Genomic DNA, 20,515 nt, shown 5'->3' with positions numbered 1-20,515 from the left:
AACAGGACAAAAAAGTCAGTCTGTATTCCCATTCAATGTGCATTCAAAGATTTAAAAAAAAAAAAAAAAAAGTTGCCTGCCTGGGGGTGGGGGTGAAGGGTAACAGAAAAAAAATTTTTTGTTAATGGTTTGATTTCTTTTCTCCACAGAAAATACTTAAAATGAAAAGGGTTAAAAGGAAAGCGGGGGAGGGGGAAGCCACACTGTTCTATCGATCACACCAACTTCCACGTTTCTATACATACGTGTACTTATTCATTTAACTCCATTTTTCAGCCACATTTTACATTACAGCATGCGATACTTTACTTGTATATTGCTGATTTAATACTGATCCCATTGACAAAGAAATTTTCAGCAAAACTATTCTCTCTGGCGGGCACAAGGAGGAAAGAGAAATCGTGAAGATGGTTTAGAGCTACTAGTTAAGGCACATGGGGCAGCACTGAATCCAGCGTTATTTGCAATGTGCATTCCCCTCCCCCCCATAACTTTCAATTAAAGTTGGGTTGGAATGGGGGAGGGGGCAGGTGTATAAAAGTTTTCTTGGAATCACTAACTGAAACTGCGCTTAATCACACTCACACAATTCAAACAATAGCCCCCTGAAAGCTTTTCAAGTTGTGAATCAGTGTGGGCGGTACAAAACATTTTTGGAGATCTATAACAATAGGTTTGCAGAAAGCCCCACTGCGTGATGGGGGGTTGGGAGGTAATGCCCAGTATTGGGGTAAAAGGGGAAGGGGGGGACGGTCTAAGAAGGGTGGGAGAGGGGGAGGGGGAGGAGAAAAGAAGAAAGAAATTCACAGTAAAACAATAGAAAAGAAAATTAACCTTCGGCCATGTTGCCCCACGGGCCCTCAGCTCCAAACTCGTGAGATGAAAACTTTCCCTTTGGAACGGAGTGATCTTCTGCATCAATCTAACATCTTGATTTTGTGCGATCACAAATTTAGCTCGCATGGTCTAATGTGCTTTCCTTCTTTTGATTTTTTTCTCTCCTCTCTCCAGTTTCTGGCCCCCTGAGCACACGTGACTTTGTCAATTACATGCTTTCTTGCTACTAATTTCACCTCGTATCCTTAAGGGGCTGGCAAGAGGAAGAGATAACCAATCGCCATTTCATCTATGCTGACATCAAAATAATTTATGAATGAACACGAAAAACTCAAACATGTTATCTTAAAGACAATTTGGAACGCTTCTTTAGGATAAATCAGAATGCTGATTTCGTGCTTCTACTTAAACACAATGGAGGGTCCTTGTGAATCATAGATTTAGAAAAAAAGGCAGTCATATATGTGCACACGCGTGCCTTACACACAAGCCTGACTAAATAAAATCATGGGAGGGGGTCGTTTAAATAAAACAACCGGTGTTAACGCTTTTTTTCCCCTTAAGAATTCAGCCATTCCATGGCAGTAAACCTGCTTGGAACGCTAATTTCATATTTAATTCAATTCTTAGAGGAAAATATATAATTTAGAAAAGATCTAATTAAACCTAATTACATCCCCATGAAACTTTAGATAATGAAAACATACACCTAGGAAAATGCAGAGGCACATAAATTACCTGATTATGCCTGAAATTTTTGCAAATTTAAAATAAAATTCTACTAGAAAAATCATTATCACCTTCATATAGTCAAATTGTGTTTAGGTAAACCATTTTGGAAAATTTTAGAGGGGGTTGGTAAGGAATTGTACTTCACAGGTTTCTCTGCCATCTCTTTCCGGGGGAGGAGATGTGATTAATGACTTCCTAAATAACAGCCCAGTTTTCCAGCCTAACATAGAGTGAACCTCAATCAGTGGCGATTGTTCCCCAAGAGCCGGAGGACATAGGGCAGGAGGGGGAGGGGATCGCCAGGCAGGGGAGGTGAAGAGGAGCCGCCAGGATAGGCGGCAGCAGAGTCAAAGAAAGAGGTGGGAGAGAAAAAAAGCCGGCGCGGGCAGGGGGTGGGGTGGAGAAAGAAGGACAAGTGGGAGAAAAAAGGTAAATTCATATCATATTGACTTGTACCCTGACATTTTAAAAGTCCACTACCAATGGCTAGAAGAGATGAATAAACGAAAATGTAATAACGGATGAAGCTCCTACTGTCCTTCCTCAACTGACCTCCAGTTTCAAAATGCCTACCCCCTTTACCTTTCAAACTGGTTCAACCGATTGATTACAAGATGCTGGCAACAGTATTACTGCCCTTATCGAATACTACAATAAATATTATAGATTAACTAAAAATACTTTATTTCCTTTAAAATATAAAATATCGCTATTTTAAAACCTTAAAACGCACCACCAGACTTGCCTACCCCACCCCCCATTTTCTTAAACAAGCAGTTTACCAAGAAACTAACTGTTCAGATACCACTTCCTTCGACAAAGCTACTGAGTTGACCCTCCCCCACCATGCCAGCAATCCCCCTCCCAGTCTCTTCAAACACATCCATACTCCAGCACTGCTTCACACAAGCTAAAATGTAGGGATTATGAATCGAAGAGCTATGGAAAAAGCTGTATACACCTATTTATACTCCCTCCCCATATTAAACAACTAAATATAAATTTAATTGGTTCAGATTGGAAAATGGATGTATAAAAAATAAAAGTTATTTTCAGCTGTTTGTGATAAAAGGTTTAATCAAAACTAATCAATTTGGAAAGATTTTTTGTGTGTGTTATTCCTTTTGTTATTTCTCAGGAAAAAGGGCTACTTTCTCATTTTATTTATTTTCGGAGGAATAATCATGTGCCAGCTGTTAGGGAGAAAAGGCGCAAAAATCCAATGACTTTGAAAGTTTAACAAAAGCTCAAAGCTCTGAAAAAATTATTTACTAACAAAACATTTACTAGGCATTATTTTGATGGTAGAAATTACTTCTATTATACTGATTATACTGACAAGAAAGTAATCTCAATGATGGCATTACAGGCTAAGCTTGTGACATAATATGAAATTGAGAAAGTAATTTATATGTTTTTCATATTTTAATAATCACTTTAAAAAATCAACATCTGGTATAAGAGGAAAAAAAATCTCAGAAAGTATTCAATATGTAAATTGAGGTGAAGTGCTATTACTTACATAAAAGTAATGATCACAAAATTCACAGGCCAGTATAGTTTAGCTTTGTAAAATATTCATTTAAGTTTGCTTTTAATTAGAAAACAGTTTAATCATTATAAAACCAGAATCATAATATGCAGGTAGATTCAGAATCTGTTTATTGTTAAATTTGATGAAATTCAAATTTATTAACATGTGGATGAAAAGTGTGGAATACCATAACTGAACTACACTGTACAGTATAGTTATGAGATTCACAGTCTTGCCTGATTGGGGGCCTCCAGTATTAGTGGAATTAAGGTAAGGTTCACTGGAGTGGTCACTGGTGTCAGAGGTTATCGACTCATTCATTTCCTGAGAGGGACATCAGCCTTTCAAGTTGTGTAGAAGGCTTTTTCCAACTGGGAACCCTGAAAAATCCTCTAAAATTCGTTCATGAAGAATTTAAGACAAATGCATTTACATACCTTGGGGGAGGGTAAAAGAAAGGGGAAGAGAAGAGGCGAGGGAAGGGTTGAGGGAAAAGGAAGAAGAAAGCAAGGAAGTTGGAAAGGGAGAGAAGTAAAGAAAGGAGACACATTGAGAAACACAAAATAATCACTCACCAATTTAAGAATATGGCACTGTTTTTTCTGTGCCTTCCCCCAAAACTTTTGAGCCTAAAATCCTTTTATAGTATAAATTGCCTATAAGCTTTTAAAGCTCCTAGAGTGCTTCCTTCACATAAAGTCGTCCTATGAGTCTTCTAGAATGCTTTCCAATTTGTCACTTTCCTGAAGTCTTCTGGTTTTAATTTTTTTCTCATTTCCTACTTGTTTTTAGTGCCTGAAAGACCTGTGTTTGACTCAAAAGGCGTGTTTTATTCCTGCAAAAGCCAAATACTTTATAGCTTGACTTATAGTTCTTTCAAAACGTCTTTAAAATGAGTTCAAGTAGCTACAAAGAATCGTCAATGTACTGGGGGGAAAAAGCAAGGAAATAACCTATCATATGCCTGTTGGCTATCACAATCATCCCCATTTAAAAAACAAGGTACACGTTTTCCCAGACTTTTTTTCCAACAGTACAAGGAGCCGAAAGAGGTGCCAGAGCCCACCGTCGTTGTTTTCAATTATAAGGAATGAGTGACTTCTGTTAAAGCAGAAACAATGCTTCGGTTCTTCTTAAAACTAGGAGGAGGGGCTGTGGCAATGCGGCAAGTGACTCCACCCGTCCTCTCCTCCCCGCAAATAAGGCGGGGTCTGTAGCCCAGCGCTGCCATCGCAACCCGCCTCTCCAGGCAGGTCGCTCCCCAGGCGGCCGAGACCTGAGACCCCAGACCCCGCGCCAGCAGATATCTGCGCTTTCCCTCCACCTCCTGCCTCTGCAGCTTCCTCTCACCTTTCTTTCCTCAGTCACTTTTCCCTTTATTCGTCACTTTACCATCTCCTCTCCCTAAGTGGGGTAGATCCAAAGAAGGCTGGTGATTTCTCACTAATTAAGGGACTTTTACATTTGTCATCTTGTCCCCAAGAACACCAAACAAAAGAAATCCCTGCCTTCACTACTATGGCAAAAACACTATGCACAACCTACTATTTTTACTGAATTTCCTGACGTATATCATTTATAATTTGATCCCTTTTCCTATGAGATGCCAGAATCTCCTAAAGCTAAGATAAGTGCGGTCAAAGAAAGGGAATCCGAACCCAAGAAAATGACCACCCCCACCCCCACCGGGCCATGCCTAAAACTGAGCTGTCTTCCAGCAAACCCGGCGCCGTCCTTTCGGGAAGCCGCGATGGCAAACGTCGCCCTGGGCCTTCGGAGGATCAAGAAAAAACGTCGGCGAGAAAGGGCTGGACGGAAGGCTGGGGGCGATTTTCGGGATCTCTCTCTGCCCCTGGCAAGATCTCTCCCGCCTGAAAGCCGCCGACCCGCCCGTCGGGCAAACTGTCCTGATTCCTTCCACCGCGTTTCGGTAAACCACTTGGCGGTAACTTTCTTGACATTCCTACCACATGGAGACAAATGCAAGGCGCGCCCGACTGGGTGCGTGGGTCTTGCAGCAGAGGCACTTCAGAATGTAGTTGGGTCGCTTTGCTTTTGTTTCCAAAAAGCAAAATTCTATTCTCATTTAATTTTCTTGTCTGGAGGCAAAATGCTCTGGCTTCACACAATTGGTTCAATGTTAGAATTTTTATACAGAGGTAAAAATCTCTCGAGACTTTCATTAAATACCTTAACACACTTTCCTCAGAATAATAAAGTAAAATTATGGAAATACAGAAACGGATTAGCATAAATTTTAAGTTTTCCAGACAAATTGCCTTTATATTTCAAAATTTCCCTTTACATTTCAAAATTTTCAAATGCTTCCTTCTTTTTGGTCAGTTATGTTTCAGCAAAATATTTACAACAAAATTCAGAAAAGGAGCATTATTTTAAGACTAACATTCTGAAGAAAGTATTTTTTAACTCTTTTTTAAAAAATTATACATAATAGCTGTAGAAAGTATCTTTTTAAAAACCTGGAATAGCAAAAATCCTATTACATTCACATACTTCTCTCCCAATAAGCAGGAAAAATATTTTCCAAACTGTGCTCAACAAATACTTTCTTAAATTACTTTAATTACAATAGTAACAGGCTAGAAAAATCATTTAGTACTAAGTTTTACATTACTTTGCCCAAAATGGCACAAAAGGAAGCTTCATGTTTTAGCTGCAAAATGAAAGTATTTTTCAACTGTACTACTTGAACATGTATGTTTCCTAATTTAAAGGTCTTTTTGCAATAAATACCATGAGTCTGTGGAGCAAACACTAAATAATGTTAATATACTATTCTTTCTTCCTCCCTCAAGCAATGAATAAAAGTATTCTTTAAAGCTCTATTTCATGAAAAAATAATCAACTGAAATAAGAATGTGGACTGTCTCCCAGGTATTTATTTCAATATTTACCCTTTGGGTTTATTTGAGGGGAGAGGGCAAGTATATCAGAAATGAAAAAGGAAAGAAGAGTGGCAGGGTAAAAGATGAGACAAGTTAAAAGAAATCTTCAGGCTTTAAAGATGCCTGAAGCAAATCAGCATGTGTGAGAAGCAAATCTGTGGAGAAAAAGCATCAGCTAGAAAATGGAGGCCAGAATTCTGGTCCTATTTACCAATTCTGGTCCTATTTACCAATCTGTGCCTTGGGCTAATCACTAAACTTCTCTGGGACTCAGTTTCTTCATCTGTAAAAGTGAGGAAACTGGACCAGTGAATATTCAAAGTCTTTTAACTTGAAATGTAATCTCTAGAAATAACCATTCTTCTGGTGAAAGTTGTACCTTTCCCCTCCAATCCTTTTTAATCACAAGGAAATACAGACATGAAACTTTATTGCAGTCACTTAACACATTGGTGTTAACATTATTTCCCAACAGAAAAGAAAAAGGTCTCTGAACTGGCCCCAACAAAAAACCACAGTCGATAATAAGGGGAAAAAAATAAAAAATTAATAAATGAAAACAATAATAAGAGGAAACTAGGTGGTATACTAAAACATTTGTAGCAACTTTTGAGAATCTTCTTTTTCATGATATTAGAGTATCACCTCTATGTCAAGATTCACTTAAAAAAAAAAAAAAAAGCAGTTTCTCAAATGGAAATCCTATCATGGTTTCCTTGTTCAACTTTTTGATCCTTACTGCTTTCCTCTTGCTACTCACAATCCTATATTTGAAAAGTTTAATAACAGAATAACATCATTTTACTTGTAGTTATTATTAATATTCATATACTTTGCAATATCACAGCTTCTATGTGTGCCTTCAAAGTGGTACTGGTCAAGCCAGAGTAATAAATTATCATCAAATAAGATTGTTACTAAAAAATTGTGGTGTTATAACTTTTAAGTTAATTTTAATAATATAAGAAAGCATGTCAAAAGTCTGGATTTAAAATATTAAAGTTCAAATGACTCAGTTTTGTCCTATGAAAATGAGGAGCAAATTCTGATATATGTTTATGAAAAGCAACACAGAGCTTCCTAGATAAGAAAAATTTCCTCAAAATGTCTAATATATTGTGCTATTTCTGTTATGATAAATTATTTTAAAACAGCACCATGTCTCCATTTTTAATTTAGTTCAGCAGATATTCGTTAGTGCATATTTTATTTTGGGAATTACAAAAATAAACAAACCATGAATACTTTTCATTCATCTCCATAAGCATTTAAATATCTATTATATATGTTGCTTGAGTTACAGAAAAAGGAATCACAAAATACAATACTGCTAAAAGTGAGGGTGGGGGAAAGGGGTTAATTAGAAGAGGTCGTCCATGTAATTCTTATGGGAACACCAGTTTTTTAGATGGAGTGATCAGGATGAAGTATAGGAGGACTTGGTACCCATCTTGCCAAAGTAGAAAGGATGGAGAATTCCTGAGGGCTGTCAAGTTCTCATATGCCTCTAGTGATCTTGATCTTTTAAAACATTAATTAAACAAAATATTTAAAAAAAAAAAAGACTAACCTGGGGCTGATGAAACCTGGTTGAATGACCTCATCCTCTTCTGAAGAACCTAAAATCAGAGAGCTCAAGTCAGTACTACATTAATTGCCTATTTAATTGCCTCTTCTTCATCGTAATGGCCATTAGAAAGCAATAAAATGCCCAGGTTTTGATTCTATGAAGAGACCTGTAAACTTTTTTTCACAGTTTAAGACTCACCTAGCAAAATTAGATAACCAATTGGCATATACTTGCCTTTTATATCTAGTAGAGGACACTAGTTTAAAGAACATTTACAACATTTAAGACCATTAAGATGCAGTCAAAAGATCCCGGTATCACGAACAATGCAGTTTAAATTTTAATATTTAATTTTACACTGTAATTTTAAAATACTAGTATTTTTTCCAAGCACAGTTAAAATCTACTTAACCTAGAATATCATGTTTCTTGAAGAACTAACTTATTTGACTATTCTCTTCAGATATATTTTAGAAGATAAATCATGAGAATCTAACGATAGTACTATAAAATTGATACTGGGGCTGTTGCAGTCAAGTGAATGAAAAATTACATTAATGGTAATACATTTAGTCATTAAGTATATTTTAAAATATCTAATATGCATTTTAACCTATATTTTTAAATGGGTTAATGTTTTTTAAAAAGCAAACAGTTCTCATTTTTTAAATATGAGTAAATATTGATGTTTCTAATACACCCATTGGCAGATGCCACAACACAATAAAACTTGCAATAAAGAGGCCACATAGTAATGAGGTATAGTGATTGGAAGAGGAACTCCTGGTGACTACTAAATTATTGTTTTTATCCTTGGGTCAGTTATTAAGGTTTGCAAAACAGATTGGTGTGAACACATATGCACTCACCTGCTACACCCAGAGTTGTCTTTCCTTAACTAAGTTTTACACACTATACCTACTATATCAACTCACAAAAAATAAGTAAAACCATTCTGTGCAAATTCTTTAAGTTGCAATCTAATTTTCTTCTCAAAAGGAAATGGAGAATTTTCCAAGTGCAGTGTTCTACTGAATGTTGACCCAAGGTTCTTTTTACAAAGGACAATCCCACCGAGTTAGATTTGAAAAGAATAGAGGAAGAATGTGAACAAAAGGCACGTGAACCTCTGTGCATTAAATCCTTCAGTTAGCGTGTGTTTACAACCAAAAGACACAAGATAATGACAGATTCTAACTTTAACAAAATTCATTACAGACACTTAATGAAATAGAGCTTTCCTTTACATTGAACCTGTATCAAGTTTTATTTTGCACATTTGGCTTATGCGTGAGTATAATTATTGTACATAAATATTTCAGCACAACTGTAGCTTCTGCCTTTCTATTCTAATAGTCCACAGCCTATTCTTAATCCTATCTGCTTATATTTAGAGAAGAATTCAAGCCAACATATTTTAAAGATGTGTAAATACAATAGATAGTGTTTGTAAAAAAAAAAAAAAAAAGCCTTTGCAAATAATTTGGACGAATTATCACAAATAGGTTTAATAAAGTCAAAATCAAATAATGTAAGAAAGTTAGCTAAATAATGCTATTTAATTCAAGAGCTCTAACTATAAGCTTTTGGAGTTTTTTTTAAAATGCCAATTTGACTGACAATAACATTCAGATTTTTCACTATTCAAACTTACATGTGATGTCCTTGGTTATACTAGTTTTAACAGTAATGTCCGCTTCAAAGGAAAAGTAACATGAAATTATTTCACAGTGTTTTTCACTAATATTAATGGTTTAAAATTGTTCAAAAACAAGAGTAGAAAAAATAGAAGTTTAAATATTAAGTTTATATATAGATATTATCATGTATCCATCCAATATTGACTGAACAACTATAATAGGAATGAGACAGGTATAAGCTGTAAAATATTTATAATTTTAAATGTTCATATTCTTATTCTAGGTGACTGTTTTTTGAAATGAAATATCAGGAGTTAAAATAATTCTTCAAATGCATGAATACTCCAAAAACAGCCACTCACATTTTATACATGAGTATTTATATTTAATAATTTTTTTTCTTTTTTTAGACAGTTTTGCTCTTGTTGCCCAGGCTGGAGTGCAATGGCGCGATCTAGGCTCACTGCAACCTCTGCCTCTTGGGTTTAAGCGATTCTCCTGCCTCAGCCTCCCGAGTAGCTGGGATTACAGGCATGTGTGACCATGCCTGGCTAATTTTTGTATTTTTAGTAGAGATGGGGTTTCACTATGTTGGCCAGGCTGGCCTCGAACTCCTGACCTTGTGATCCACCCGCCTCGGCCCCCCAAAGTGCCGGGATTACAGGCATGAGCCACCGTAACAGGCCTTGTATTTAATACATTTTGTTAAAATATTTTATTTAACAGAGTTAATTACGTTTTCTTAGAAAACAAAAATCTAAACCTATGAAATCCCAAAAACACTTCTTTGCCCCTACACTAGAATAACCTCCGTTCATCATTTAGATCTCTACTTAGAGCTCTTTTTCATACTGTTCCATACTGAATACAATGTCTCTACCATGTAATAGTGTACTGTGGTTTATTATAGCAGTCCATGAAAATGTTCTCTCTCCCAACTGAACCCTATGCTCTGTGATTAGAGAGACTGTGTATATTTAGCTCATTATTATAATTCTGGCATTATTTTGTATTCATTATATTTTTTGAACCAATGACAATGAATTCCTGTACCGAGGCTGATTATTCCTAGGTTGGCTTTTATAAAAAAAAAATAAAAAAAAAAAAAGGACTTGTACGCAAAATGTTGTTAAACCATCTTTTCATAAAAAAAAATTGGATAGGCAATTAATCTCATAAGTATAAAATACATATATTACAAATATAAAATACACATATACAAAATAATTCCAATTATTTTAATTTAAATATATGATTTACTGCTATAGGAGTGCCTAACTTATAAAGAGTATCCATCACAAACATTCTTAGATTTTACACTTTCTATTAAAATATATAACAATATTCTTCGCAAATACATTATATATTGTTCATTGTTAAAATCCACTGTTGTAACTAAATGTAAAGGAAAATGATTGCTATTATGAATTATATATTGTAATTCATTCAAAAATTGCCAGCTGGTGCGGTGGCTCATGCCTGTAATCCCAGCACTTTGGGAGGCCAAGGCAGGTGGATCACTTGAGATCCGGAGTTCGAGACCAGCCTGGCCCATCTCTACCAAAAATACATGAATTAGCCAGGCGTGGTCACGCATGCCTATAATCCTAGCTACTCAGGAGGCTGAAGCAGGAGAACTGCCTGAACCCGGGAGATGAGGGTTGCAGTGAGCCAAGATCCCGCCACTCCACTCCAGCCCGGGTGACACAGCGAGACTCTGTCTCAAAAAATAAAAATAAAAATTGCCAAGCTGTTAAGCTCAGATAAATGAAGTGATGAATAAAAATAAAATACTACTACATTTCACATTACTCAGAATTTATTTCAATTCACATCATGCTAACTTTTACTAATACTAATGAATGCAAAATTTACTTTAAGTTGCAAAAATGATTTAACAATCAGGAATAGTATACACCATAATAAGAATAATTATTTCATTACTTATTCTCATCTCCAGAATTTTTCAACATTTAAAAAAATACTTAAGATAATTTTTTGTTTCTGTTACAGTCAGTATTTTCTAAAATAACATAAGTGTAAAGTACATTATAACTTACTATAATAAATATTCACTTTATGGTTTAAAGAAAAATTAATCTATAGTATGTGTCAACTATCACTGAACTATATTCTTTGGAAGGCAACACAGATTTTTCTTTCCTAGCAAGAGAAAACGTTTTAAAATAACATTACTTAAAATCATATAGCAAACATTACACTATATTAATATTACACTATATTAATATTACACTATATTACATTATATTATTAATATAATATTACATTATATTAATATTACACTAACACCAGAGTAAAACCCAAAGCACAATACTGATTTAAATTGACTATAACTTAAAATATAACACACACGCACATCAAATAAAATATTAAACATGGAAGTTCAACACTGAAGTGAATGAAGGTGCTTTATGAAAGTGTTTCCTTACATTGTCCTTTAAACGAAAATTTGATATCTATTAAAAACCTTACTGTAATTATTTTTTGCAATTAGTCAACAGACTAAATTCAAATGCTGCCTCAGTAAAATCAGGATAAATTATTTTGCAATTTAACAGAACATCCTACTTTAATCATAGATGTAGCTGGAAATGTTGCTGATGTACCCTCAATCATACACAGGAACAGAAAATCTAAACAAAATAATTTACTTAAAAGTAAGAGAAATAGTTACACATGACTTTCTACAGTTTAAAAATATTAGGCTATTGGAGTTTGAAAACAAGCTTCACATTCGGTGAAATATTTTTAAAATTATCAAGAGAACAGAAAATTTTATATTAGGAAAAAAATCTCAAAGTTGCATTATTTCTTATATTTATAAAGTATATGATTTAATTTAGAATATATCATATGACACACTCAACCTTAAATCAGAGGGTAGTATTTTTGGCACTGCTGAATCATGGAGATAAATTTAATTTTCTCAACCATATTACAAATAGAAATTTTATTTGTTTCATATAAGATACGGACAGCTCTATCATTCTCTTCAAATACTGTAATCAGAAGAATTTATTTTGGAAAATAAAAAATGAGTAATAATTTAAGATGACTGGCATATTTTCAAAATTGTTTAAAGGCAATATTATGGCACAAACAGCAGCTGGTAAACACAATTCTTTAGCTTAAATGTAAGCTATAACACAGTTGAGCCACAGCACAGTTAGTTTTGCTAATGTGTTTGTATTTTCCAACATATGAAATAATAACTTTATGTAATCAAGCTCACAGCCTAGTCATTGTTAGATCACATTAAAGAAAAGTAAAAGAAAGCGATAGTGGTTTCAAATCAAAAAGATCAAAATAATGGCAAAATTCCTGCCTTAAAAAAGGTAATCACATATACTTTGAAGGCCCATCATAACTTTAAGACAAAACTTTGAAGTGGCTTTTTGATATAGTAAACAAAAATGATTCTAGGTAAAACTGAACACTTCTTTTAATTACAATAATAACAAGAAAATTTTATTGACATACATTTTAAGTTTTAATATACAACATTATTAATGGTTCAAAATTTATATCATCACCAGAGATTAACAAGTAAATGAGAACTTTTAGTGTATTCTAAATATTTTCAATTAACATTTTAATAAAGATAAAGAGACACTTTACAAGTTACTCATCCTTACAACACTGGGTGACTTACTGATGTAATAAATATAATATCAAATAAAAATAATAGGATTTTAACTAACAGAGGAGATTATAACAGACTAATACAAAAGATAACACATAATTTACAGATTTTCTCTAAAATGTTAAATCCACAAAATGTCTATTTTTTAACCTATACAGTCTAGAATATTTTAGTTTTTGTAAAGTCTGAACAAATGATGCACAGAAAAATGTTTGAAAAACATAGAAGTAGCATTTTAGCTCCTGCCTTTCCAAGTAAGTCTGTAAAATAAATACTGATTTCAAAATATCTAGAAAATTGTAAACATGTTTTTCCACCATTAGAACTGGCCATTCAACATCAAGTCTTTTCTTCCATATAATTAAGCTTTTGTTCCGCTAAGAAAAAACTAGAAACTGATTGCTTGAAAATGAGCTGCATGCCCTTTGTCCTGATTTGTCACCTTTGACCCTTAATTTGATGATCCTGCATATCAACCCATTCTATTTTTAGAAGAATCATGTCAATGTTCTATGCTTAAAATAGTACTTTTTACTAATATATTAAATGTATTACAACATTACTTTTCAGGTAATTTCTACAATGGTTTCATACTAGTACTCATTTCATATAATGTAGAGCACAGTAATATTGTAAGCAGTGAAAGCCTGCTGTTTGTCCTGTTTCAAACAACAGAAAATTTCCCCCAAATGACAGGTCAGTATCATTATAATTTCAAAATTTATATTCTTATTTTTAAAATTATTGAATGTTTTTAAGTGGAATTTATTTCATGAATGATTTCTAATTTGATTAAGCTTGATATCACATATTTTGATGTTGGTTTTGATAGTGCCAGAATATGAACCTAAATAAAAAATTGCAAACATCAAGTTCATACTCTATCTTACGGGTAGTGTCAACTAAAACTGTACAGTTTTTGAGTTAAATAACTAGTTGCTTAAACGAGTTTTAAAAATCTTGTCATCATCTGCAAGTGGCAGCTTTCAAAGAAAGAGAAAACCTCTAGCATTGATCCTATTGATTTTACTGACATTATTCAAAATCAATGTTACACAGTAAATTAATATACTTCAGGGATAACATTTCTCTATCACAATTTCTGATGATTCCAATTCAACTAAGTGAAAAGCAAAAAAAATTATGAAATATATATGCATATATTTCCTATAGTCATGATGCTACTTGAATCCCTACACAATTTCTGTGTACTGTACAGTTTTCAGTCAGATTTAGCAGGGACCAATATGGCTGTCTTGATTCAGCACTGTGGCCAGCGACTTTGTCGAGCATCATTGTGTCAGAGAAATCCAACACAATAATGTACATGTATACAAGTACATGGTGGGCAAGTTTCTCAAAACAATGAGATTCTGTATTTCATATATTCCAAGACTTATTCATATAAATCAACCTTAAGTATCTGAATGTAAAGCATTTCCATTGTTCTTCTTGGCAAGCTAGAAATACTTTACTTTGTGGTTCATCAAAAACAGTAGTTATTTGTAAAGAAAATATAGTCCCTTTAAAAGTCAAGGAAATAAGGTACAGGTTCAAAAGTATTTAATCAAAAAAACAGAGTATCTGAGAATTTTAAAAGAAAATTAAATTCTATTAAAAAATACCTAATAAGAAAACGCTTTTGTCCAAAAATTTGTAACGCCGCTTTCATAATCAATAATTTAATTACTTCTAAATTGATTCATCTCTGTATGCCCATGTTTCATTTTTTAAATCAATGCAACTTTGGATTAAGATAAATGTTTATAGATCATTTCCTGACCTGAACTTGCTAATACAGTCCCCAAATTCGGTAGCTGTGCCTAGCGCTTCAATTATTTTTAAAGAGACATCACTCACACCTGAAGACTGTTATTCATACATGTTTTATTTAATAACTTATTTTTTTCCTTTAATCATGATTTGTAAATGATGACAGCAGTGTGTCACAAATCCCTAATCATGTTACCAGATCAGATACCAAGCATTATCAAACTTTTAGGCAGGTAAGATCTATTTAATCTTCTCTTTCTTCAGAGTAAACAGGAAAAAAAAAAAGACAAACTTAAATTCACCATATTTTGGGATTTACATGTGCAATAAACTTAAAAATAAGTTATTCTGAAGACTAACTTTGAGCACTACTATTTTAAATCTCGATTTGCTTCCCTTACAAAGTATAAGACTGACATACCTCACCTCACAACCTAGCGATTTTTAAATTTAAATCTTGACTAATTTCACAACAAACTTTTTGTTTCTGAAGTCTAGCAGAGAACATACATAGTAAGACACCATACAGTCTGACAAGGATTAATGAGAATATAATTATTGAATCATTTAGTTCCAGATCTATTAATTGAGAAGCACCTATAAAGTTACCAAAAACCAATATGCATTACAACCCGATCCAATTCCTTAAATTTTTATGACCTTATATTGTCAAGCAAAGATTAGCTGATCCTACTTGTAAAATGGAAAAGTCAAATAAAACTTTTTTATTCATTGGTGGTATAGCTCCTTCCCCACTAAGTGCTAGAAGAGGCCTTGTGTCAGTTTCATTTCTAAAGCTCTGTAGGAAATTAGGCACACTGGATTGCTGTATTTCATACATGCAAAGATAAACAATTTGGGAAGCAAGAACTTTCCCTAAGATGGACAAGGGTGTAATTATTATTGAAAATGGAATACTGATTATTACATTCTCTTTTGTTAATTTATCATATGACTCCTCTATAAAATCTATGCAAATTCACAGCAGAAGAAAAAAATGGCATAAATTTCATAGCAAACTTTTTATTTTTTCATACAAATTGGCATATATTTCCAAGAATTCACCCTTAACTTTCAAAATTTCCCTGAAAGCTTTTCATAAAACTGTGATGTTTTGTACTTATTGTTGGACGTAAAAGTGTGCTTTTTAAAAAAGCACTTTTGCATTATCTAAGTAAATATGGTAATAACCAGCACCACAAAAAAGAAATATTAAGATTTTCTTGATTAAAAATCACTTTAAGTCGTATTTTTCCAGCAATGTTGTAAAACGTTTTAAATTCATTCTAATACTAGTTGTCAGGTGTAATTTTCACTTCCACAGTATTTGTGATCGATAAATAAAAAACTACGATTGAATAGGAGCATAATTTATTTTTCCCTTGCATTAACAATAATAGGTATAAAAATCTACAGTGGAGAATTTAGTTCCATGAACAGTGATACTTGGCAATCTTAAAAACCTACGGATGAAAACAAACCCACAAAGAACTGAAGGGAACTCAAGGAAACACAGGCACCTAAGATTTCATTCTGTGTTACATGAAACAATTCAAAATGGCGGACTTACTATTACTTACATTTAAGAAATTTCCGCAATAAGGGCACTAAGTACATACTGTTAGATTTTACTCGTAAACACTCAATATTTACCAACGTGCAATTTTTAAAAAAAGTTTTTGGAGTACAAATCCTCACAAAGCACCCGCATCCAATGTTCCAGTCAGTAGTCAGTTAATGCTCCTGCAAACATATCATTTCTTCTTTGGTTTTTCCTTTTCAAAAACAACCTAAATCCAAGTGCGTTCTTCCTCGTTCTTTTCAAAATCCTTAATTTTAATTCATGAATTTACATCACCGATACCGAAGCAAAAACGATCCCCGACGCCTGCCCGGTACAAAGCAGTTCGGCTTGCGGAGCGCGAAAAGGAGGTGCGCATGCCCCCTGGCGGCGCGGCCCCGTGCGTCCCAGACGAGCCGGCACCGGCCGCGAGGACCCGCCGCCGGGACCCCAGCCTGCGCCGCACCCTCGCACCCTGCGCCCCCGCGTGGCCTGCCCCCCGCCCTGCCCCGCCCCGCCCTCCCGCTCCAAGCCGGCTTTGGCCGCCCGGCAGCAACTGCAGCGGCGAGCCTGGGCGGCCGCTCTGGCAACGCAGTGCCCACACAGGGCGCCGACCCAGCAGCACCGAGCGGGGAGAGAAAGGTGTGAACCCGGAAGTACATCGACTGCCCGCGTCTTAGCGGCAGCACCGGGGCAATAAATCAGGGCCGGCGAAGGAAAGACGCGGCGCGCCGGCTTCCGAACCGCAACTTGCTGCGAGACCTGTCACTTCCCCGCGGTGCCCAGTCCTCGCCCCTCCCTGGCGCTCGCGCCTCCTCTTTTCTTCCTGCTCCTCAGCACGGAGCTCCCCTCGACGTTGCTCACGTGCCAGACTCGGGACCGCGAGCGGCGTCCGCACCCGCACGCACACCCGGCCACGCTCGCACTCGCGCGGCCGCGGGGCCGGCTGCTTACCTCCGGGGCCTCATGGTCGCGTCGCTAGCCTGGGTGTGAGAGGGGGAGAGGGTGTGAGGACGTGTGTGGCGTTCAGTCCCGGAGGACGGGGCGGAGGAAGGGGCCTGGAGTCTGTCACTTCCTGAGGGAGCGCGGAGGTCGAGAGACCTATGAGGCGCGCGGCGGGGCCGGGAGGGTCAGCACATTGTGAGTCGGCAAGGGGACGCGGAACAGCCAGGCGGCGCGCGGCCACCGGGCGCGGAATCCGCTGTCGCCACCGCTCCGCCGCCGCAGCCCGGCGAGTGGCGGGGCGCGGGGAGGAGGGGGCTGAGCCGGGTGGGGGAGCGCGGGGCGCGGCGGCGGCACCAGGCGGTTCGACTGGAGCCCTGCGTCAGCCGGCGGCACGCGCACACCTGCCCGCCGCCGCTCCCGGCCGCGTCATTGGCTGCCGGCGCCGAGCGCGCGAGATTGAACCTTCCATTCATTCCAGGGCCGAGCGGGCGCGCGCGGCCGCAGTGGAGCTTTACCGCGGGCGCCCCCGAACCCCCGAAGCGCGTCCCCGCGCAGGCCGTGGGCGCGCACGGCCGCTGCCGCCGTTTGTTCTGGTGAAGGCTGCGAGTGCCTGGGCCTGTGACTCCCGGCTCTCCGCGCGCAGCGTCAGTCTGGGAGGGAAGCTCACATGGCGGTCCCTAGGGTGCGACTGGAGGGAGGCAGGACGATGCTACTCCTTGCTCCCCAACCTGACACCTTGGTGCGGTAAAACTGTAAGAAGGTAACAAAATCATATCTGAAGCCCAGGTCTTCTTTTCTTTTACTACAGATGCCCTGGACATCATTCCGAACAGCACAATTCAAGGTAATAATAGTCATGTATTTCAGAATCCAGTGAGCATGGTAGACAATGCCAGAAGTTTGGGGAACCTACTGGCAGCTGTTCCTTTCCTAAACAAGATACTCAACGTCAAATTGGATGATACAAACTTAATCATCATCACTCAAAGAGCCACAAGATCTGGGGCCAAAAATACTGTGATATACACACATATTTAGTCTTGGTATTTTGGTATATGTTCCCAAAATATCACTGCTTTCTCTCCTATAATTTTCTACCTGATAATTTTATAGTTCTTTCTTATACTTTGGGTAGTTTCTCATCAGACTTTCAGAACTAAACAGTACTAATCAATCATTATCTGACCAGCTAAAAAATCGAATATAGCCTTGTAATCTGGACTGTTCTGTGGAACTGACTAAAGGAATTAAATATTTCAGCAAACTAAAAATTTGTTCAAAAATTTAAAATATAGGACATAAAAACAAATTAAAAGTGGAAAACTTTTCAAATGAAAACACTTTCATTTGAAAGTAACTAATAAAAGCCAGTTCACTGGCTACTATTGTATGACTAAAAGGCAAATCTCCAAACCGTTGCTGTGTGATGATACATTTCTCCCTTCCAATTTCTGGATTAGGATTAAGAAACCAATGTATCTATCAAGGGTAACCACAGTCTAGAAAAAAGCATCTCTGGCCTGGGAGTGAGATCAATGCAGACAAACTGATCAGAAGCAAAATCCTGTTGTGACCCCTCCTAAGAATTTTCCACATTGGCTACCACCTTCAGCAAATTCCCTGGGTGGCTGCTCAACTTTCCATTGAGCTAGTGGAGCGAATACCACTTACTTTAAAGATGCCTTTTCACTGGCAAGTATGTAAAGTATCTCTTACATTACTTTGGGAAGTAGTACAGAGGATTCTTTCAGATACAATTCTTAGTTATAATCATTGTATCAATTTACACTATGATTTCAAATATAATTTAGAGGAAAAAGATGTAGACATTGATTACTGGAAATGAAAAACAGCAATTAATTATATCACCATCTGAAATGTGATATGCTTTGACTTTAAAGCATTATAGTAATTTTTTATTTATGAGTAGAGCTTACAAATACACTTATAGAATGAACTGGTTTTTTTTAATAGCTATGTTTTTAGGTATTTTGTAAGCCTTTCAGCATTTAAGTGTGATGTATATTTATGCAATACCTATTTAAAGTCCTGAGAAGAATTGTAAACAGAAAATAAAAAATTAAAACACAACCCAGGGTTAGTATCCCAGCACTCAATAGGTCATCCTTCTTTTTGACTTCAAACTAGTTATCATCATGCCATCATGTTGCTGTGACACAAATAAAAAATGGGACATTATAATATTTAATGTATTATTTCATATAAGGTACCCGAAAGGGGCGATGATGAACATTGATGGGCTAAGCATTTATTAAGGAGTATGTTAGCATGATTAGAAATGAATGAAAAGCCATAAGAACAAAGGAATTTATCGTTTATGTATGGCTCTTGGCAATTTCTTTTTCTTTTCAGGTTTTTTTTTTTTTCTTGAGACAGGGTCTCACTATATCCCCCAGGCTTGAGTGCAGTAGTGCAATCTTGGCTCACTGCAGCCTCCACCTTCTGGGTTCAAGGGATTCTTGTGCCTCAGTCTCCTGAGTAGCTGGGATTACAGGCCTGTGCTACCACACCCAGCTAATTTTTGTATTTTTAGTAAAGACGGGGTTTCACCATGTTGCGCACGCTAGTCTCAAACTCCTGGCCTCAAGCAGTCTGCCCACCTGGCCCTTCAAAGTGCTGGGATTACAGGCGTGAGCCACCATGACTGACCTTGGCAATTTCCTTCTAAAAGTGAACCTTGGCAATTTCTTTATAAAAGTGAATCCTTCTACCTGGGACCATGGTGATAATTTATTTTACTTTATTTCCAACCTCCCCTTTTTTAGAGACTCAGTCTCACTCTGTTGCCAAGGCTGGTGTACAGTAGTACCTTCCTAGCTACTGCAGCTTCAACCTCCTGGGCGCAAGTGAGAATCCATCTTCAGCCTCCTGAGTGGCCGGGACTACAGGCGCTTAATTTTTTTGTTTTTTTGTTTTTTTCTGCCTAATTTTTTTTTTTTTTTTTTTTTTTTTTTTTTGTAGAGACAGGTTCTTGCTCTGTTGCCCAGGCTATTCTCAAACTTCTGGTGGCAAGATATCCTTGCGGTCTTGGCCTCCCAAAGCACTGGGATTACAGGCATGAACACCGTGCTTGGCCTGCTTTACTTTTAGAATATATCTAATAATTATTCCCAAAGAGAACAGGCTCTTACTCTTAATATCTCCAATGCCTACAACGGTTCCTAGAATATGGTAGTGTGTAAGAAATGTTTTTTAATGAATGCATCTGAATGCACCCTGATTATATTTTCAAGGAAATACTTAGCAAGACCTTTAGGAAACATAAAATACAGTGTTTCATATTTCTCTTGCCCTCTATTTTTTTATGAGTGGAGTATATGAAAGCAAACCCC

General features: G+C 36.7%; 1 protein-coding gene across 7 annotated transcripts in view; it reads right to left on the bottom strand.

Annotated features, from left to right (window-relative positions):
* The window catches only part of LIN28B (lin-28 homolog B), a 141,076-nt gene extending 123,509 nt beyond the window's left edge, over positions 1-17,567 (bottom strand). For 3 of the 7 annotated variants that reach the window (XM_054557925.2, XM_054557926.2, XM_024249176.3), the window contains exon 1: positions 246-336. Coding sequence is in view for 4 of the 7 variants with exons in the window: in XM_024249173.3 (XP_024104941.1) it covers positions 7,580-7,613 (34 nt within the window). In the remaining 3 variants the exon portion in view is untranslated. Of the gene's footprint in view, positions 1-245; positions 689-834; positions 1,176-7,579; positions 7,629-16,236; positions 16,657-17,171 lie in introns of those variants that run through there. The other 4 variants (XM_024249173.3, XM_054557924.2, XM_024249175.3 and 1 more) reach the window with 4 other exon arrangements.
* Positions 17,568-20,515: the final 2,948 nt, after the last annotated feature.

Source organism: Pongo abelii, chromosome 5 (genome assembly GCF_028885655.2).
Source record: "Pongo abelii isolate AG06213 chromosome 5, NHGRI_mPonAbe1-v2.0_pri, whole genome shotgun sequence".
In the NCBI taxonomy this organism is placed as follows: domain Eukaryota; kingdom Metazoa; phylum Chordata; class Mammalia; order Primates; family Hominidae; genus Pongo; species Pongo abelii.
Note: the sequence above shows the minus strand (reverse complement) of the source record. Positions and strands in the feature narration are given on the sequence as shown.